Source organism: Melospiza georgiana, chromosome 3, assembly GCF_028018845.1.
Source record: "Melospiza georgiana isolate bMelGeo1 chromosome 3, bMelGeo1.pri, whole genome shotgun sequence".
Classification (NCBI taxonomy): domain Eukaryota; kingdom Metazoa; phylum Chordata; class Aves; order Passeriformes; family Passerellidae; genus Melospiza; species Melospiza georgiana.
The window spans coordinates 80,882,396-80,905,130 of NC_080432.1; the positions used below are offsets into that span (position 1 = coordinate 80,882,396).

General features: G+C 40.8%; 1 protein-coding gene across 1 annotated transcript in view; it reads left to right on the forward strand.

Annotated features, from left to right (window-relative positions):
* Positions 1–1,444: 1,444 nt before the first annotated feature.
* Positions 1,445–22,735, forward strand: part of REV3L (REV3 like, DNA directed polymerase zeta catalytic subunit) — a 111,837-nt gene continuing 90,546 nt past the window's right edge. Inside the window, exon 1 of the mRNA XM_058020326.1 lies at positions 1,445–1,615. Coding sequence (XP_057876309.1) covers positions 1,477–1,615 — 139 coding nt within the window. The 5' untranslated portion in view covers positions 1,445–1,476. The remainder of the gene's footprint in view (positions 1,616–22,735) is intronic.

Genomic DNA, 22,735 nt, shown 5'->3' on the forward strand with positions numbered 1-22,735 from the left:
GTTTTATAGATTTGTGCATGTCTCGTATCATCCAGCGCTGCACGCACATGTAGCAGCATCACTCTGAGTGCATGTGAGAGCATTTGGCCTTTTAACCGGCTCAACTCCCACACCGCCAACTCTGGATATTTGCTATGGTTTGGGGTTTTTACCCGCGGACCCGCAGCTCTCAGACAAAGAGACTGCAACAGGAATCTTAAACCTAAAATCAACGTTTTTTCAGCTCCTCAACCTAAAGTCAAGCCTGTTTTACGGCTTTCAATAAAAGCCTGCACGAGAGCGCTGCAAACCGCACAGTAAGCTCTCCTGCAGGGCAGAGGAGGCGGAGGAGCAGGGGCAGCGGGAGCAGCGGGGCCGCGGGGACGCGGCCGCCTCAGGGCCGAGCCGCCCGCAGGGGCGCGGGGCCGCGACCCCGCCCCCGCCGCTCCGCCGCAGCGCGCCCGGCCCGGCCCCGCCCGCCCCGCCCCCTCCGCGCGCCCGGCCCCGCCGCCAATCGCCGCCGTCCCTCCGCAGCCGCGGCCCCGCCCCGCTCCCGCGCCGCGCGCGCTCACCGTCACAGCTCGAGAGCGCGCGGGCGCCGGCGGGAGCGCGGCCGCTCCACCCCTTCCTCCCGGTCCCGTCCCCCTCCTCGCCCTCATCTTCTTAAGGTTTGGGGTTTTCTTTGGCCGGCCCCTGCGGCGTGGGGAGACTCACCTCCCTGCCATTCAAAATGGCGGTCGACCCAGCTTAACCCCGTCGTGTCCCCGCAGCGCTGCCTCTCCCGCCCCATCCGCGGCTCGGGATTCCGCAGCCTCACCCTCAGCCCGCGCGGCCGATCGCCGAATCACCGAGGCCGTCCCTCTGTCCCTCCCTGCCTCCTCCGTCGCCACCAGGGGAGGCGAGAGAAAGATTTTTTCCCCCGCTCCCACGCGCGCTCGCGCCCTGCCTGCCGAGCCCAACCGAAGGGTGGGGGGGAGAGACCGTGTGTGTGCCGGGAAGTGACGGACACCTCCTCCGCTCGTTGAACCCCTCTCCGCCCCAACACATGGCCCATCCACCCCCCTGCCCGTTCCCCCAGTGGTTGCATCCGTGACGACATCATCATGGCAACAGCAGCTGCAGCCCGGGGCCGGGGCGCCGCCGTCGCCGCCGGGGCGTCCGCGGGGCACGAGCCCGCGCTGTCCCTGAGGGGCGCGCGGCCGCACGGGCTGTAGGAGCGCGCGGGGGGCGCGCCGCCGCGCACGCGCCTAGAGCGGCGGCACCAGGCGGGGAAGGGGGGGCGGGGGAGCGGAGACACAGACAAGGCGCGTGCGGGACTGCGCGCGCTCCCGCGGGCGGGCGGGCAGGAGCGGCAGGCGCGGGGAGTGTTGCGCTCGCGCGCGCGCTCGCTGCTGCGGCGGCGGCGGGCGGGGGGAGCCGTGCGGGCTCCGCGCTCGCTCCGCGCTCGCTCGCTCGCTCGGTGCTGTGCTGGTGCCTCGGCGGCGGCGGCGAACAAACATGTTCTCAGTGCGGATCGTGACTGCCGACTACTACATGGGCAGCCCGCTGCCCGGCCTGGACCCCTGCCAGTCCCGCTTCCGAGAGGCCCCGGCCAAACGGGTGCCCGTCGTGAGAGTCTTCGGCGCCACCCCTGCAGGTAAGGGACGACCCTCGCCGCCGCCACCGACGGGCGGGCGGGGACGTCCCCCCGCTGCGGCGCCGCGGGTCGCGCTGGCGCCGGCCCCGCCGCCGCCCACCCCGCTCCCGCTCTTTGTGGCTGGGTCGCGCCCCCCCCCCTCCGCGCCCGGCGCCGCCGCTGCGGCGCGTCTCACCTGCCGGCGGGGACGGCAGGGCAGCGGCCAGCAGCGGGGACCTGCCCCGGGTGCCGCGCCGCGCCCGCCCGGCGGCGGTGGGGGCTGCGGGGCCGCCGGGGCTTTGTGCGGGGCTGCCCCGGGAGAGCGGCGCAGCTGTGCAAACACCGGGGCCGGCCCGTGCCGCTCTCCTGCCCTTGCCGGGAGCTGTCGCTGCGGGCGGGCGGACGGGGGGAAGGCGCCGAGCGCGGCACAAGCGGGACTTGTGCGGCACTTGGGACGCGGGGACTCGGCGCTCGTGTGGCGGCACGGAGCGCGCACGGCCCGAGGCACCGGTGCTGCACTGCAGAGCGGCGTCCTGAGCGCCGGCCACATGTTGCCCCCCGAGACTGCCGAATGCCACATGCCGCTTCTCCGCTGCCTCTTCGCCCTGTGGCCTTGTGCCTACAGCCGTCCCACGGCTCAGACGTGTTTCTGACCAATACAAACAAATACGTTGTCAGAGCAAATTTCGAACAAATTAAATACTTAGGAAAATTAATTTAGTATGTATTGTAGTTTGCCCGTACGTTAAATATAAAATTGGAAAAACCCCATCGCTTTTGAGATATTAGGCGTAGTAAGTAAGCATCATTGGTTGTGATCTCTTTACACTTATGCTGTGTAATGCTGACCTTGGGAATTAAGGTATTTCTGCATATTTTATTGACTGACATGTTGAAAATTATCTATTCATGCACATACATTAAATCTTAGGCAAGACAAAAAACATGTAATAAAAGAGCACAGCAGAGGTGTTTTTCCTTTCAGGCAGTTATTATAGTAGAGCAGCTATTTTTGTTGTCTTTTTTGTGGGCTTGTTTTTTGTTTGGTTTGGTTTTTTTTTTTAAATCCAGAATTAACTGTCTTCTCTGTTTAAGCACAAAGGAACGTGACATATTCAAGCTGTTGTGTTCTGATGCAACTACAGCTCCAAATTATTACGTGAATGAGTGGGATTAATAGATAAAATATTGAAATAGTGGGACCTATTTTATTGTAGCTCTAATTCTGCGTACAAAGGAGATATTATGTAATAATATTTATGTAATGGCAGGAGTAACTATTTCATGATTAAAAAATGTAGAGCCTGAGGTTGTTGGCAGGTAGCAGGATTTTTGTGCATGCGTGTGGTTAACTCATTAAGGCTTATTTTCTTTTAAGAAAATGTTTAGGCTATGCCATATCATGAATGTGGCATCATAAAGTAAACAGTGAAGTAGTTTAGTTGTCCAGCTATTAGGAATACGGTAGGAAATCCCTGGCTTCCCCAAACATAAACTTTAATGTCAGTTTGCATAATAGAAGTGTTTCTAATTTGACTTCGTTAGAGAAAACAATTCACTAGAGTCTGCAAAAGCAGTATTACTTGTGTATCCCATTTATTTCCTTTTTGAACTTTTAAATTTTTTTTAATGTTTTGTACCTTTAGTAATGTTTGCTATTAAGCTTCATGAGCTTCTTACTGCATCCCTGCATTGTTTTTTGGGTTTTTTTTCCTTTTTAGGAAAGCAGAAAAATGTATTTCTCTCTCTTCAGAGGTGTTGGACCTAAGCACTCATTGTCAGAATTACTCTGACAGTGATTCTCAGGTTATTTCTTGAGAGCTGAAATTTAAAACAAAGTGTAATCACTTACATCTACAATCACATTTTCTTTGAGGAAAAAGAAATAGTGAAAACAACTTCTAGCATACTGTCTGAGACAATGGGATGTCCTTATTGTTTGGCTTACAGGGAATGTGATGCTTTTCTTCCCTGGAGTTGGTCTGGGTGGGAATAACCCTTTCTCACTGGGTTTAATGTGTGTGCCTTGCCTCCAGGAAAGGTGCTCTGCTGCCTTGTTGCCTCCATGGTAGCAGCCTATTATGGCTGTAGGGGCTGCTCCACCTCCAGCATGATTAACTTTGCACAACTCTTGGTGTGTTTATAGCTGAGTGCCCAAGCTGTGCAGGTAATTGGGAGTCAGGGTCAGAACAGACTCCAAATGTCACCTGCTGAGCGAGGGGGGTTTGATTGGTATGTGGCAGTGGCTTGTGCAGATGTTCAGAAAGTCAAACATCTGGCACTGCTGTATCCCTGTGTCCACCAGCAGCTGAGGACAGTGGTCCTGCAGGCACCCACCTGTGCTCTCTGCCCCATCTTGTGGAGGGACTGCACTCAGTGAGGTGTGTGAATGACAGGGATTGCCAGTGTTACCTTTGAAGGCTTTCGTGTAAGCCAGTACTCAACAATTAATTTGTAGAGGTTTACTGGTACAATCTATAAAATGAAAGTGGCTTGTGGTTGGGGGAGGAAAAAGCCAGACTTTTAATTAAAAGTAATGAAAGGATCAGCTTCTAGAATGGACTCTGCTGGCAATAACATTTGACAACTTCTTTATGTCTTTTGAGGAAGAAATCTTCTTTTATTTGGTAAGGCTGTACAAATTCTGTCTTGATGTCCTACATCTTTGCATAATAAGAGCTTGAAAGATGAGGAATCAAAATTTGGTTTCAGCCCAAAGATCTGCCTGCTATATTCTGTTATTTTGTGAAATAAAGAGTAAAATTCTGATTACAGTAGCAAAAGGTGATGTGAGCTGGTTGAGCCATTTAATTCAATTTTAGCTGGTTAAGCAGACTGGCATGTCTGTTGACATAGTGACGTGGACAAAAGCATAATTTCAGAAATGCTGCAACACTGCCATGGTGGTAATACAATGAAAGCAGTGTTGAATTCATGCTTTATTGTACAAGGGCATAGATATTATCTGATACACCAGTATTTGTATCTCTAAGGGAATCTCATAATATTGCTGCTTTTACATAAAAGCAATAGGTTTTAATTCATTAGGTAATGCTCAAGTATGAAACAAAGTCACATTCTATTCTCAGGCAGTATGGTCTGCTAACTAGTACTTTTGTAAATGCTCTTTGTAAAAATAGGAAAAGGCTGAAAAATTGCAAGACCTGTTGTTTAGAGTGAAATCTTAATGAAAATTTATTTTTCTGTTAGTGTATTGCTGTTAGTTGTATTGTCAATTCTTGAATTGTCATTCCTATTGCTAATCTGAATCCTAAGATTTTTGCAACCATGTAAGTACCTGAATTTATAGCTTCAAAAGAGATATATTTAAGGTAAGACATATCTGTAATCATAAAAGTCATGTATGTTTTTAGTTTTGTTCGGGAAGAGGTTATTCCATAGATCTTAGTCATTAAATATGGAATATGCTGAGTTGGAAGGGACCTGTCAGGATCCAACTCCAGGCCCTGTGCAAGACATGGCAAGAGTCACACCATGTGCTTGAGAGTGTTGTCCAAATTCTCCTTGAACTCTGTGAGGCTTGGTGCTATGACCACTGCCTTGGGAGCCTGTTCCTGTGCAAGGAAAAATCTTTTTCCTGATATCAAACCTAAATTTTCCTCGACGCAGCTTCACGCCGTTTCCTCGAGTCCTGTCTTGAGAGTGAAGAGATCTGTGCCTGCATCTCCTTCATGAGGAATTGCAGGACTGCAGTGAGGTCTCCTCCAGGCTGAGCAGACAAAGCAGACCTCAGCTGCTCCCCATGAGGCTTCCCATCAGGACCCTTCACCATCCCTGTGGCCCTCCTTTGGGTGCTCTCTGATAGCCTAGTGACTCTTGTTCGAGTTGCTGTTGTTCCAAATCCCCAGGTCCCTTCCCTGATCTAGAGACAAACCCAGGCTTGCTCCGTCCCTGGTGCAGAGTCCAGCACTTGACCTTCGTAAACCTCATGTGATTGATGGTTGCCCATCTCAGTGATTTATCTAGGTCTTTCTGCAGGGCCTGTGTGCCCTTGAGAGAGTCAGCAGCTCCTCCCAATTGAGTGCTGCCACAAAGTTACTTAGTATTCCTTCAAATCCTTTATCCAAGTTGTTAATGAAGATGTTGAAGAGAGCTGGGCTAAGGATGGAGCCCTACGGAATCCCACTAGTGACTGGATGCCATATCTGTATTATTTTTATTCCTCTGAAAATGTATGTGGAATTCAATTCCATTTGCAAATCAAGCACTGTAAGTCACCCTATGTCTCATTCCAAATTTATATTAAATTTGGGTGATCTCAGAAGAAGATTGCTGTCTCAAGTTGCTTCCATTTAGCTGGTACAGTGAAGATTAGTTTACTATGAGGTCTCTTGTGGTGTATGGGGGTATTAAAGCTTTGTTTTGTTTTCTGCTAGCTCTTGGCTATTTCAAGCTCTTGGAGTCTGTCCTCAAGATTTCACTGACCACTTCAGAACATGTACATAAATTCTTAGTTGAGTGTTTCTGTCAGGTGCTTATTCAACTGCAGAAAGAACCAAGCTGTAAATCCATTCATAAAAAAATCAGGGAGACTAGATGAACTGGGTGTCATTTTAGGAGAGGCATTAATAAGCAAGCTGAGGTTGCTAAATTAGCGCTTCATGTAACAAGCACAAGTAGCTGAGGATACTTCTCATAAACCACATAGGAGATAGCTGTTGGTGTGTGATAATGAGTATTGTCAAACAGATAGCTGAAATGTTAGGAAAAAAATCATTTTGATGTGAGTGTGATTTGAGGCTGATATGTGATAAATTTTACAAATATAGGTGCACATTTTAAAATTGCTTTTGAAGGGTGTTAGGCTGAGAAATGTGTGTTCCGTTGACAGGAGGGTCTTTGGAGAAGGCAGATTAGGAATTTACGTAGGAAAGAGCAATGTGTAATTTGAGGAGTAATGTAAGTGCTATCCTCAACTGCCACTTTATGTATTTGTCTTGTTTGGAGGAGTTTTGTATTTTACATTATGAAATCACTGATCCAAGAAAGAATCTTACTCAGGGCAGCATAAAAACCCAGTCAAAAAAAGGATGTTTTTAAGTTACTTTTGCATACTTTTGATTACAAGTTTTTCTGAGGCTAAATGTAACATAGTGTAGGAGCTTAGAGTCAGCAAAATCTTAATGTATTTCAGGTAGACATCTAAGTTTGGTGCTTTCACTTCTTGGTTTTCTGAGAGGGGGGAAGAAAAGCAGAGGCAAAAGCTCCAGCTAAAATCTGGCTCCTGTCCAGCAGCAGTAGCTCTGGTATGACTCAGTGAAGGGGCCTGCTTATCTTCTTTTTTCTGTTCTTCCCCCTCCCCTTTCCCCCTTCACTGACCTGGCCAGGCTGTATATCTGATCCCATCCAGTGTCTGTGCCTTTCTGTACTCTGTTATTGCTCATTTGAGAAGGACTGAACTCACTGCAGGATCTTGCTGCTTTCTACGCTCAGCTCATGATGAACTTTTCCTCTCCCATTTTCACTACTATTTCAGACCCTGGCCCCCACAGTGGTCATTGCCTGTAGCTTCCTTAGTTCAGTCTTCACAGAGGAACATCATTCCAGTTGCTGCTACTTTGTGTATTCCATTTCCCAGAGGCAGGTACTACTTCTTGATAACACTTCCACTTTCTTCTGTGCCTTCACAGTGAGAAGATGCAAATAGGATATAGCCATTGTGGCGATGCTTGTGTCTTTGTTTTACCTTTTCACACCCTTTCCCAAAACATAGCAGCATACAACTCTTGGTGAAGGGTTATTCTGTGGGCTACAGCATGGCCTAAAAGATTTTTGTGTTGTACAGTGTAGCTTCACTTCCAGCTTAACATTTCTGCATCTTGCACTGACAGGCTTCTCATACTTTTGAAGTACTGTTTGAAAAATTGCCTCATGTATTAAAAGGATATATTTTCTAAATTGTCAGGTTGTGGTGGGGCTGTTGTGTTTGGTTGGGTTTTTAAGAACCTTCTGTTTTTTTTTTTTTTGTTGTTGGTTTTGGTTTGTTGTTTTGTTTTGGGGTTTTTTTTGGTTGGTTTTTTGGTTTTTTTTTTTAAGAGGCATTTGTTACATACTTTGTATAGATTGCCTGCTGAGTTGTTTGAGCATGAAAGGCTGCCTGAATAAACTGAGATTATACTTCACTAGCATGGAACTTAAGTAGCCAATTTCACACTTGTCTATATACAACTTGCTAAAATTCTGTCTCTTAAATAAACTTTTAAATACTGTGACAAAATTCATGTTCTAAATAGAATCCAGATACTGGTTCATAACCAGTATGGTGCTTCCTATTGTAGAGTACCTCTTGGTCAATTCACTGAATATTTTTGTGCTGTTGTAATTCAGTGGAAAAAATACATACATAACTGACCCTACACACTTAAAACTCGATCAGCTGCAGACTTCAAAGTGTCCCACAAAGTAATTGCATCTATATTGAATCTGGGATTGGTTTTTATGATTAGTGTCCCTGGAAGTGGACCAGGAGCTTATCTATCTCAGCTGTAATTTCCAGTTCTGTTATATACTTCTTAAGGACACTTTTAGGCTGCTGGTTGGAATATATTCTTTTTCAGTGTGTAAAACGAACCTCCTCAAAATAGCACACTAGTCTGAGAATAGTTGTCTCTCTTAATTTTACCAGAGAAGCACATGCATATCACAACTGAGGTTGGCAGAATGAGATGATGTGTAAACACTCAGTGAGAAACAGCTCCTGCTTAGTAATTTTTGCAGTCTGAGTAGATGAGATAAATCTCTGAAAGAAAGAAGCAGGTGTGATAATACCATGCTATCAATTTCTTCTCAGTCTCTCATATACAGAGTTTCAGTATTGATCATTTAATAATACCCTCTTCTACTAACTCTTGTCATTACCTTGGTTTTGTCCTTTACCCTTGGTTGACTTGATTGACCTCTGTGTGCAGCAGACCTCTGAGAAGCATGGTGGTGAACATATAACCATTTGGAAGGAGGCAGTATGAGCACTCATACTGAAAGATTTATAGTCCATGTTCTATCTCACAAATAAAGCAGCTGAAATTTTTGATAATGATTGGACTGTATCACTGAAGATTCGGTCTCATGTCACAGAAGACCTGCTCCTCAAAATCTCAGGAAAATTGACAGTTGAAAAATTTTTTCTTCTTTAATTACACCTTAAAAAGACTGTTATCTCCAGCTATTGCAAAGCCAGTATCTCAGCCTCCTGGTCTGTCATTACTGAATGTTGAGGTGACAACCGATGGACTTGCTTCTTTGCCTTTTCCTGGATATTTGCCCCTATATGTTACAATTGTGTAACAATTTAAAAAGGTTTTTTTAAGTTATATAATCAAGCATGTGTGCTTGCAAACAGGCAGTATTTTTCTGCCAGTGATATAGTTAAGACTGAGAATAGAGCCCAAAATATAAAAGAAACTAAACAAATACCAGAAAAGTTTGTACCAGATACAGGGACTGTCTGAAACATCACTTCTTGCATAGGCTTCATTCATGCATGTTTGTTAAGGCTCTTTTCTTTCAAGAGCTGCTTTTTATTACAGGGGAGTTATAAGGTATGCAGAAGTTTGTGTGTTTTTTGGCAGGGCATTTAAATAAAACCTCACACTTGCTGGCTGGGCTGAACCATATGGCTTATTAAGGAACCATTTGATGTCTGTATGTTGCAGCCTTCCTGTGATCAGTATGCCGACAGCCATTTTGGATAACTTCTTCCCCAACTCATATATTTGCAGTCTGTCATGTTGACTGCATGTTTATGAGTTCATGTTATGTTACTTTTGTGTGTATGTGCATGCCTTCTCTGGTTTCAGGTTGTGGAGTCATCATCCTTGGAGGCACTTAAAAGTTCTTGGGATGTGGTCCTGGGCAGCCAGCTCTAGGTGGGAATAGCAGGGAATTTGGTCCAGGTGACCTCCAGAGGTCCCTTCTAACCTCAACCATTCTGTGATTACAGAGATTACTCTTGTCAGTAGTGAGTATCCAGGTGCTCTGTACAGCCTGTTTGTGTGTCCAGGTAAGCACAGTTGCATTCCAGCGGTGTGGAAAGGTTGCCAGGTAGCTGGCTGTCTTTGAGCTGATTGCCCTACGGCTGTGAAAGTTACTGGAAGATTTTGGTGCTGTTGGTGAGAACTGATTAAGATTTGGAAAGAAGAAAAGAGAGGATATTCATTACAGACACCTAAGTTGTGTTTGTCCCTTAGTGACATGTTTTTTTCCTAAAAATTAGAGAAAAAGTAGGAGGAGCCCTGCTTATTTATATTCAGGTTGTGCCTCTGTGCTGTTTGCTGACTAAGCCAGTGTTTACTACAGAAAAGCTGTATGTCCTATTTTAGGTGCAATATCAACATGTGGTACTCAGTATGAATATTGAAAGGACTCTGGAATGTTGCACCTAATCCATAATACCTGACATTACACCTCAGGGAAGGTTTACAATAGAAGTTTTCCGAGTTTTGTATAATGAGATGTATAATGAGTCTTTCATTTTGTGTTTCATTTTGTGTTCGAAACTACCTAGGTGGGTTTCTGCATAGCACAGATCTTATGAAGCAGTGGGAATTAGAAACTGATTCAGTCCTCATGTTGGCAGGTACTGCCTTCAGATCAATAATGAACAAATTTTTATTTCTACCACCCTTATGCTTATTAACCAGATGAAGAGGCTATTTTCTGGAGTTTTTGATACAGAAGCTTCTGTATTTTCTTTTGAAAAGTTACGTATTTAAGCTAGCTAAAATGTTACTAAATACTTGATGAATCATTCTTTATGTTTTTGTATGTCTTTGTCCATTGACCAGTAAGCAAATGGATTTGTGGCATTCACATTTGTAGGCAGTGAAACCTGTTTTGCTGTCTGTAGGAAATTAGAAGAGATTACAGGCAGATCCTTATGCTGAGGTAAAATGAATTTATGGTATCAAATATTTTAATGTTTGAGCTTTTTGAATTGGCTTTGTCCAACTGACCCTTAGCCATCTTTTCTGGGGGGTTATCTGTTTATATATTTCTTACAGTAGAAGTATGTTTTCACTCTCAGATTAATGTTCATGTCAGAAGGGACATCTCTAGAGATTGTCTAGTTAGTCCAAGCACCCTGCACAAAGCAGGACTCTCTAGACCGGCTCCAAGGATGAAAATGCCACAATCTGAGTGACTTAGAGTGTTTGACCACGTTCACAGCACACCAAACCAAACAAATAAAGAAAACCACCAGACTTTTTTAAAAGTTTCTTGTGTTTCAGTTTGTGCTCATTGCCTCTTGTCCATTCATTGGGTGCCACTGAGAAGTCAGACTCACTCTTCTTTAGTGCTTCCTATCCGGCATTTATACCAGATCAATAATACATCAATAAGATCTTCCCACCTTCTCTTCCTGAAGCTACAAAATCCTGACCTACTCAGCTTTCCCTTGTATGTCCAGTGTTCCCAGCCCTTAATTATCTTTATGGCCTGACTCCAGTATGTCCATGTCTAGTGCTGGAATACCCAGACCTGAAGCTAGCACTCCAGGATGCATCTCACCAGTGCTGAGTAGAGGAGAAACATCATGCTCCTCGACCTGCTGGTGTTACTGTTCTTAATGCTGCTCAGGACACTCTTTGGCCTTCTTTGTGGCTGCTTGTTCAATTCAGGACCCAGGGTCCTTTCCATCAGAGCTGCTTTCCAGACAGTCTGCCTCCAGCCCCTCCCAACATTAAGACTTTTCATTTCTCCTTTTGGGGCTCCATGAAGTTCTGCCTATTTCTTCAGCCTGTTATGAATATCAGCACGACCCTCTGGTGTATCAGGCACTGCTCCAGATTTTATCATCTACAAACTTGCTGAGGTGCACCTGTTCAATGTGTGGGTCCTTAATGAAGATGTTAAACAGCGTTGGCCTCAGTTTTGACCTCTGAAGTACACCAAAAATGACTGGCCTCTGTGATCCATTATTGCAAGGCTGCTTCTCCACCCTTTGAAGTTTCATTACTCTCCTTGCTGCATAACAGTCAAATCTGTTTTAGTGATCTCCAGTATGTGTCTTGTAACCCCTTCTTTTTTTTAATATGCCATCCTCTGAGGTGAAAGTATAAGCACTGCATCTCAATTCTGATTGCAGAAAGGTTGGTTTCATAACATTTATACAATTTCCATAAGATATCTTGGGTATGCTGTGGCTGTGTAAAAGTAATAAATCCTGGATCTGGATTTTCTGGGTTTTGATGGTATGTTTTACCTGATGGAAAACAAGAGAATTTTGTAAAATAACTGTATATAAGTCATCATGTGACTAAAAAGGTGTTCTGTATTGGAAATACAGTTTTAAACTGTCCCATATTTTTCATACTTCAGAAGAGTGACAGATGTTGTACATTTATGCCACAGTATTTCAGGTCCGTCCTTGTTCTGGTTTCTTATGGTTTTTTGGGTTCTGTTTTTTTGTTGGTGGTGGTTTTTTTGATGTACTGTTCTTGAGGAATTGTGCATTGCAATGTGCATTTGTAAACCTGCTATTCCCATGCAGGGATTAATTTAGTGTCTTTACAGTACAGATTCCTGGTTTCAGTCTGATGCATTAAAAAACCCCAAAAAACCCACAACAAGAAAAGCCAAAAAACCCCAGAAGAACCCCATCAACACACTTTCAGATAGATGGAAAGAACAGAATAAAGTGCTGCTAAGCATTTACAGATTGTGCCAGCATGTCAGCTTTTGGTGAATTTGTGTTCTTATGCCAGCAGTTCGAAATCTAATCAAGGAAATAAATAGTCATTTTAAACCACTGCTATATTAAAGATGAAAGATTTAAGAATCAAAACCAGTTGTTTTAGGCAGGGTGCAGATGATAGTGGAGTAGTCCTCACTCCAGAAGAGTTATGTTCTTTATAAATGGAGCGTTAAAAGGTGTGGAAAGAGTGGTATGTTATAAAAACAGATGGCATGGCAATATTGTTAGTCATTAGTTTGAAGTGGAATTTTGTAGGAGGGATATCCTGAATGGAAAAACAAGGGAAGGGTAGGATGTGTTGAAAAGAAGACTGGGATCATAAAGCAGTATGTAGAGCATGTGAGGTGAGCTGGGGGGTAGGGGAGGTTGGAGGAAGGAGGGTGCTGAGAGCTAGGACTGTGGAAAATATTGATGTTGGAGTTGCAGTAACAGGGACCGGTTATCTAAAGCTGCTCCCTTTTGGATTTGCTTGCTTTGGCTCATGAGGCTGACTCGTCCCCTGAAATTTATCTGGACTCGTGGCTGAAGGTACATGAGATGCTGCATGAGGTTTATCGCTCTGTGCAGTGAGAGAAGAGAGAAAAACAAAGTACTCCTGACTGAGAACTTTCCAAGAGGTGTAGAACATAGTGCAGAGCTACAGTATTCTCATCAGCACTGTACAGTTTGTAAACACCTTTTGTATTGTCTACTTTCATGAAAATTTGAATTAGTTTTTGGTTAAGGGAGAATGTAAATAAAACAAATAAATATCTGGTGTTCATCTTCCCAGTATATCAATAGAAATAAACTAAAACCAGCCAGACTTGAAACCAGACTTTGCAGTAATGAGTGCACAAGAAAATGCATCTCTTCTGGCTGAGTAAGATAGGTGGGCCTGCATAATGTTAGGTGCATATGTGGCAGGTTTCAGAAACAGAACAAAACACAAATGCTGTGAAAAACAACACATTTCTTCAACCTGATCATCTCTTCTTTGGTGCCAATGGGCTTCTTGTAGCCTGTTTGTTTGTTATGTTACTCAGTTACTTCCATAAGAATCTTACTTCTCTTGTGTAAGCTTGATTTATTGTAAGAAAACTGTAGCAATATCTTGTTCTTTCCAGGTTAGTCTTTGGCTTTTTCAGAATGTTGTTCTCTAATGGAAACCACTAGCAATGCAGTGTTTTATGATTATTAGTAATTTGGCTTCTGTAGCCATCTGACTCACAGTAAGCCATTAATTTCAGTGGATGTTTGAATTTTACTTTTTAAAGGATGAGTGACTGCATTTTTTACTTGTAGTACCCTAATTACTAGGGATTTGGTATTTTGACAGCAGATCATGTAATGGTGAGAGGCTGAAGCTTATGAGTTTGGCAATAAAGTTGTGGAGATAAAATGGTGGTGGAAAAATAACAGTAGATCAGAGTGGAGTTGGCCAGAGAAACTTGAGTAAGAAACTGATTTAGGAGAAAACCTAGTGACTTAAGATTGCATGGTAGTTCTTTTATTGTCTGAAGATTCATAATTTGGCATACAAGGGTCAGGAGAAGCACATGGAATATTTAAAACAGTAGTACCAAACTTGTCTGTTGTTACAGCTGCTTTGCAGAAGCCATCAGTTGGAACTTTAAACTTGATCATACAGTTGAATCTCTACATCAGATAACTTGATGAGTTTCCAATCCAGTGGTTTGCATTTAATTTCTTCTATATTTGGTTAATGATTTAAATGTTTTATTGTGTGCAGTATTGAACCAGAATTTCTTCGTCCCAGAATTTGATACAGTAATCATCACACTGAATAAATGTTGCTTTCTGAAGCCTTCTGATTTTATTTGGCTTGTGTTATGACAAGTGAGTGGTCAGGTAATATTATTTTTTAGTGCTTTTAAACTAAGAAATCACTTAGAATTGCAGGGAAGAGGCAAGAGAGGGGAAAGGACTTACTCAGTATGCTTGCTGAGCTGAAGAGGCTTTTGCGGGGGTGTTTTTGGTATTCTGTTTTTTTGATGGAGGTAGACTCAATCTGTTGTCCTCAAGTAATTGGGTTCATTGTTAGCACAGTGTAATTGAGGTTTCAACTGTTCTAGAGCTGAAAATAACTTACAGCTTCAGAGTGTTTTGTGAGCTGCATATTGATGCTGTAATGAGTAACTGAGAAAGGCAGATAATTTTCTACTGGCTGTGTGCTGAATTACTGCACCCACTGAAGCTTTGCAGAAATGTGCTGTTTGGGTTCATCAGTACAGTAAAACAGGATACTTCTAGTACTTAGAGGTGGCATATTCCTGTGAGGATTACAGGAAGAGAAACAGATGAAGAAAAAAGAGGAAAAAAATAAGTCTTGGGGAATTAGAAGTCCATTCCACCTGCATTCATGAAGGAATCTCAACTTTTTTCCATCTAAACTGGTTTTTTCCATATTAAAATGGTTTCTTTATTTCTTCAAATGTGAAATGATCTGTTACAGATGCCAGCCATTCCTTAATGTAACTATCATAGATACCAGTCATTCCTTAATGTAACTAGATGTAATGGAATTAGATCTATTCTGCTACTCTGCATATAACCCTAGCTCTTCAGTATCTCTTAATTGTATTTAAGTGCATAGCCAGAACCATAGTCTTTTTGACTGAGTAGAACCTGGTCTAGCAGTTACAAATGTTATGATACAGTTTGGAACAAAAATTTTTATGTTTAAATTAGATATGACTAAGCTTTCGATTTTTTTTTTTTTGCATTTAAATAGTATTTGGAAAATTCTCCAGCTGTTGTATTGATGCCCTTCATTTTCTTAGAGTTTTCAGAAGAGTAGAGAAGGAATATGTGATAGGGAAATGTGTCTGCTAAATCTTTGTGTCAATACCAGAGTGATTGGATATGACAGCAGTCCCATGTCATTATACTTCAAAGTGTGTCTTTCATTTGTTAGTACAGGTTTTTTTAGGGAAAATTCAAATGTTTGGGAAAGCATTGTTTAACAATCAGTTCAAGGATAAAATTTTTAATTAAGGATGATAATGTCATCGATATAAAAGAAATTACTTCTAGTTAACTTCTATGGAAGTTACAGCAGTTCTTTTTTTTTGTGTGCGTGTTGATTTTCTAAATATTCTTAAATATTTCTGTCTCTGGTGCCACCCAGAATCTCTCAGTGCAACTTTGCTACTTCTTTCTGTGAAACCTAGAGTACTGGTTAAAGAGAAGGCATGTTGTGCTTTCCATAGTTATAGTGAATTGAACCTTAATTGCAATTCCAGAAATTCTTTCCAGCGTTCCAGCCAAGGAATAAACAACAAAGTCCTAGTTGTTATTACTATTTGAGTACTAATCAGCTACTTTTTAAGGTAAAGTGTTTATTTTTCCTTGTAGCTCTTGTGTAAAATCTTTAGAAAGTACCAAGGAGTAAAGTGGATTTTTTAAAATTGAGGTATGTTCTAGTAGCTGCAACTTTTAGAGCAAGGAAATGTCCAAATTGCCATTGGAGACTAGCCATGTGAAAGGACGAGGTGCCAACTGTTTTTCTGGCAAATAGCTTCTGTATACACTCATCCCTAACTCAGAGGTAAATCTGGCCTGAGGTGATTTCTGCTTTTATGAGTTAGTTCAAGTTTAGTTCTGAAGTCATGAAGCACAGCTCACATCTGTAGTGAAAATTGTTGCTCTTTGACCATTTTTGTGGTTGCACAGTGGGGTCAAAAGCTCTTTTGCTATTCAGGAATTTCAGTCACATTTTAAAATAAGCTCAGTTGCAACTGGACATAATTTTCTCTCATTACCAAGCTGTATGTTGAAGTGTTTAGCTTTAAAAAGTCTTTTAAAGATCAGCTCTCATGAGGTTTAGTGGTATTTCTGCATAGGCCCATTCACAGACAAAAGGCTTTAGTCCAAAGAAGGATAGTGATGGTTGGAATTGTTCTATTTTGTATTAGAATTTGCTCAAGCAGTTAAAAAAAGTGTTAAAAAAAAAAAAGGCAAACAGATGTTTTCTACTATTAGTAAAGAATGTGATGAAAATGGAGCGACCTTTTCCAGAGAAGTAAAGTGAAACAAAAGAAATTTTGGATTGAATTAAGACTCATAATTTCTATTAAGTGAAAGGAGAATAAAATGCAGTGGATTATGATTATAATTAATATCTATTTGGAAATGGCTTGCACCTTTTTCAGTGGGGAGACAAATATTTATGTTCTGTAATTGTTTGTTAATGGAGTTCTTGATCCCCAGCTATTGAACAGTGGCAGCCACAATAACAGAATCAATGTGTCCAAAATGTCACATTAGCAGACTTTTTTTTGTTAACACACCACTGTTGTAAGAAACCATGTGTTAGATCTTTCTTTGTTTTAAAACAGTTTCTTAATATGTGAGACCTCAAAATTTCAATGGACAATTCATCACTCGCGTGCAAGGAAATTTGTCAGTACAGTTATATACTGTACTGTATATAACAGGTACTGACAAATTAGTCTTATATACTACTGAAAAATAAAGTCTTGATGTTATATAATAACATCAAGACTTTATTTTTCAGTAGTATATAAGAATCACAGTTCCTATAAAACTAATATGTTTCTGGCTATCTCTAGGAATTCCGTTCTTACCGGTTTTTTGTTTGATTGGTTCTTTTAATAGAACTGTGCTGCAGATGTTTTTATTTAGAACCAGTAATTGGAGTCCTGTGGGGTTTTTTAATGCATAATTGTCAAGGGTAGTTACTTTTTGTAGGAGCGCATAAGTAGAACCCACAGTCTCATCTGTGATTTGTGTATGAGGTTTTTAGTTCCTTTTGACCATAATTTTGAAGTGATTGCTATTTTTCATGCAGTCATATCTTAAGGTTTTTGTCTCCCCCACAGCTCCCCAGTTTACATCCAAAACAGAATTTTATACATCAGGACTTGATAACTTGGTAATAGCAAGATGAATCAAAGTATTTACCATATCAAAGCATTGCCCATTTAAGCAGTATTGCTCTTATTTGGTCATTACTTTGTACATTTACATATTAGAGTTATTTTCAATTGGATTAAGCTCTTGCAAGATATATCCTTCAAGGTGGCCTTGTAGGATTACGTTCAGATTTAAAGCTGAGAGTAATGTGCAGAATCTTTGCAAAGACATTTGACTTTCTTTTAACTCAGCTCCTGCAAAGAGTGGGTTTTGAGTGTTTGTCACATACAAATTATGTGACTGCTTTTTTTCTCTGAATGCCATGTATGTGGTTAGTGAATGACTTTGTGCTTTAAGATATTTAATCAATTATTAATTTGGTTATTACAGATGTAGAATCAAATCTGAGGGATTGAATGACTTTTGTACAAGGTCGTGGTAGATTTGAAGTGGAATTCATCCTCCTTTTCATGCCACTAGGTATTTTAATCACTAGACCATCATTTAAGATAATGATATGCACCAGTGCTTCTAAGAATTCCTCATAAGATCTGTGCCTTTATGCCATACTATTGTGTGCAGATTTGTACAGCAACCTAATGAGCAAAAGACTGGACACAAGACGTTGTAGAATATGTGTTTTGCAAAGTCACTAAAGAGAAAGTTTTGTTAAAAGATTACATTTTGAGGAGAATTAAAGAAGACCCTTTTCATTAAAGTTTAGGCTTTTTTTATCATGTGCTAAGCTCAATATTGAGGATTCTGTATTGATAAGTGATTTTCAAGATTCACAGGATAGCATTTTGTGCTCTGAAAATTGCAGTTTTGACTGTGCTGTGTCTCCTAATGTTTTTGAACCATATTCAAGTGTAAGTCTGCATATATGATAGTGCACTTCCACTTCCTGAAAGAACTGCTTGAAGGATAGTCCCTGACAAAGTTTTGCTCACATAGTTCCTTTATTTAAAAAAAAAATCCTGGACAGGGAAACTTGGCGGGCAGTCATATTGGAAAATAATAAACATGCCTCTGCCAGAAGTGTTTGGATTTGTTACAGTCATCTGGTCAGGACTAGTAGCTGCTTAGAGAACTATGAATAGCAACAGTAAAGGCAGAGGAACAATTTTTCTACAGGCATAGGGTTTAAATGATGCTTATTTGGAAGACTGCCTTTGTCATCAAAGAGTTGGAAACATAGGGGTTTTTTCTCTTAAAGTTTTTTTCCTGAAGAAATTAAAATCTGTTTATACTACATGTAATTACAAGATTTTGAATCTTGATTTTTAGACACCCCAGTGACAGCAGTGAATTATTGTTCTGGCCGAAGCCAAGGGAGAAAATAAATAGCTTTACCTGTGTTTTTGTATTTCAAGGTCTTCTGGTGGTTTGGATGGCAATGCTTTTCTGCTTTTTCAAGAGGAAGTTTTTTTTTCTGAAAAGGCTAGAGCCCTGGAAGTTTTAATAGTCAGCTTTTCTTTAAGCTTGCACAAGACTTCTTATTATTTTCTCTCAACAGGAGGGTTTCAGGTTGTTTTCCCAGTCCACAGCCATAATTGTTAATACCATGATGTAGCACCAACCGTGTGAGAAGTTCTGCTGGGTCTGTGCTTTGCTGTTGATTAACTTGATATCAAAAGTAAAATAAATGCATTCAAGTTAATTGACTTGGTTTCCAAATAATCAGAGAAGTGTTGGTCCCAACTATATAAAATATTATTTAAACTCAGATTTTTTTCTTGCTGAATATGGTCCATTTCTTCCAGTTGTCCAATTGTTTGAACCCCCACTGGAAAAGTAAGAGCAGTCTCATGGCTAGGGGGCTAGAGTTCAGATTTGTTTTTTCTGCCAGTTTCCTGTGAGGCTTTGGAAAATACTTCTAATATCTATAAAAATATAAGCAGAAGTAAAGTATTAATTTATAAATTATAAACAGGCACAGTGCTGTACTGGTAATCTAACCTGAGTAATTTGAATCTCCATCATCCTGTTTCCCCCTTTTGGTCTAATTGCAAATAAGAAAATGTGTTCTTTTCTTCATTGTTCTGAACTTTGCTATCAGTATTTCCAGGTTCTTCTGTTTTGCATGCCTGAGCGAGTTCAAGTGTGCCAGTTGTTTCTTAAACTCATGATTAATAATTTCTTCATTACTGTTCAAAGGATTGAGTTAGACCTTTCTCTCAAAAGGACCAGGAGCTGGGGCAGTGAAATAAATATCATTGCCCAGAATAGAGGTGAAACCATTAGTACTGGAAATAAAACATGCATAATTTCAAATTTGAAACATGAGAATGGGAAAATTTCTGTTCCGTGGTACTGTGTTCTCAAGAGATTTCTTTGGACTTGAACTGGGGTCGCTAGTTGAGTAGTGCTCGTTGCTTTACAAAACTATACATCCTGAGAAATCTTTTGCTTCTTTTTTAAAGGAGCAAGAGATGATGGCAACTTTATACTTCAACAGCCTAAAACTATTTACTAATCAGTAATCTTTACAGACTGGGAGTTAACTGCAGCAATAACTGTCCAGCAGACCTCAGGGACAAAAAAACCCTGGAGCTTTGATTCCTCAGTGTACTTCTGAACTTGTATAAACTTCTTCATCAGTCTCCTGATACAATATCATTATTGGGAAGTTGTTGCATGGCTTCAGGAACATGGTCTTTCTTTTCAAATCTTGCAGACGTAAATAATTGCTTCTGAGGAAGTCTCTCAAGTGCTCATTTAAGGTGTGTCTTCACTAAGCAATTAGCAGTAGTGCTTCTTTGGTTCTTCTCCAGAAGTGTACCATATAGTTTAACAACCTACCTGTATTTTCAGATTTGGTCCAGCTTTCTGATTTCAGGAGAAATCACAGATTGGAATTCCGTCCCATTTCTTACTCTTGTTGTGACTATGCAGCTAAAATTATTTTTGAGGCTTGTAGTCCTCCAGTCCTCTGGCTGTAGTAGTTCTCAAGAGGCATGTGAACTGACAGTATGTGCTGGTAAACACTCTTAGAGGAGCTCAGGATGAAAAGTAGAACATACCACCAGAGGCACGTGGATAAGCAGAGAGTAGTGAAGATGAAGAGTTACTGACTGGTGTTTTACAAACACCTGCTAGATGTGTCTGAACACATGTGAATAAAGCAAAAGTTATTTTTGAAGAGACAAAGACTATTGCTTCTCTGACAACAAAAAGAATATGTTCAGTAGCTTCTAGTTCTCTTTGTTTTCTTTTAGGGCTAACTTCTACTATTCCAGTGGTTGTAGCATGGGGAAACAATGGTTTCAGAAGGTTGCCATGTGTGTATTCTGCCACCAGCTGAAATAAAGACCTAATAATATATGCTTGTTTCTGTAAGCTCTGAAAAGCAAAGAATTCACTACAGAAAACCAACTCGTATGGAATAAACTGGTTTCAAAGATTTTATAATTTCATCAAAAATTATATTAAAAATACATTAAATTACCTTTCATAGCTAATCTCTAGTGTTATTTGCAAGTTTTTCCTGTTAGTGTGCTAAGGAGACTTTATCCTGTTTACTTACTAAGTGTTCAGTGTCCTGAGAGTTCTGTCCCATCCACATTGCTCCTGCTTTTAGCTAACGTTTAGTCATAAACTCTGCACCATGCTTTTTGTTATTTTGGTTTTTTCATATCTGTATTAACCCTGCTTTTGTATGAAAACTTAGTCTATGTGGACTTTTCATTAATGCAGTGAGATGTCTGTATTTGGGTTGGATGTTGCTTTTCCAGTTACCAGGTTCTACTGAAGAGCTTAATTAAGTCCTCTGGGTGTCTTAAATGTAGATGCCTCCATCCTATTACTAAAATATGCAGCTTTTAAACAGATTAAAGATCAGAACTGAGGATTTATTTTGATGCAACTGAATAGTGATGATGATTTTCTCCATGCATTGGAAATGCAAGTTCTTTGTGTTCTTTAAGTATTCCTGTTGCTTTTGATGATCCATTCAACTCAAAAGCTTAATACAGTAATATGTGAAATTTTTTAATTAAGCTTGTATAGATATTTGATACTTTTTTCTAAACGTGGTAATTAGTAGACATAAATTTTCAAAACCTGAATCAATAACGTTCTGATACAGTATATCAGTTTTGTATAATACATGCTGTTCCTTGCCATCTTCACTTTAAGAATTTTTTTGCAAAGTCAGACTTCTAAGAATAATTGCAGCAATTTCAGGGGACACAAAAGAAAGCTTCTTGGGGACCCTTGTTTTGTGATTTGTCATTTTAACTTTGTTTTCAAATGAGAATCAGTTCTGTAGTTGCAAGGGAACATTCAACACCAGAATTAAGTCAGTGTGATGGACTAGAGCTGTCAGAGAGCCTGAAACAATAGTTCTTAAAACTACAGCAATCTAAGTGCAATAGTGGTGGTCCAGAATGTCAGAGTACTTTACTGTTTGATTGTTCATTGAGCTCTAGAAAGTAATACCATGTTTATGTGCATGTTACTTGCATTCTGAAAAATGTAGAGCCCATACAAGCTGATAATCAGTGAAAAGAGTAAAGGAGCATACGTATGTGAATATTAAACAGAACAGCAGCAAACTTTCAGATTTAGAATCTCTCTTCTGGAACAAAACTTCAGACTTGCCAATATAATTAATGTCAAATCGGGATACTTCATGCACATGATAATTAATTATATTTATTTTCTTGAACAAAACCTAACCCACTGCATTTTCTTTTGTTTCATTTTTGTTGGGCTTAAAGCTAATTGTGGTTGTGATTGTATGGCTTAAATATTTGTTAAAATACATTTGTGTAGAAACAGGAGTCAAATGGAGAAAAAACTCCTTAACTAAAGTGCTACACATTGCCATAGACCACCTGCTTTAGATTATTCTGCTTTGAGAAGGGAGGTTGGACTAGATAATGTCCAGGGTGCCTTCCAACCTCAATTGTTCTGCCAATCTGTTATATGACAGAAGAATTGCGTTTAATATACCTACAACAGAAATGGGTTTATCCAACTAGCTTGTATTTCAAATTTTCTTCTTTGTTTGTTGAAATATTTTCTCTCATGCTATTGTCTTGAATTAAAAGAAAGAATACTTTAGTAATTTTAATGTGGCATTTATTTATGGAGCTGTTTCTCAGTTCTAAAGGAATATTATCTACATACATTAATTTCACCAATCTTAAGATATTTGTTCTGCACCTACTTGAGAAAAATGGTCTATGTTACAAGATGAATTTAGAAAAACTTTGTAATTCTAGTTCACTTACTTTACCTTTTCCGTGGTTTGGTTTTCTTCTAATGCCTTCATCAAGCCATTACACACACAGACAGATAACTTGTGATTCCCTAAAAATGGAATTGTAATAGTGATCCTGTTTGGCTAAAGGAGCATGATTTGATCCAGGTAATATAAGGGAGAAGCTCAGTACAGCTAACAAAGATGAACTCTAGTTGCTTGTGATGAAGTTACAGACTTGTAAGAACCGAATTTCAGGAGAGACTGGATATTAAATAAGTAAGTGATTAAATCTTCAATCATGGAACAAAGGCAAACAGCCAACACTTAGTAAAATATGCGT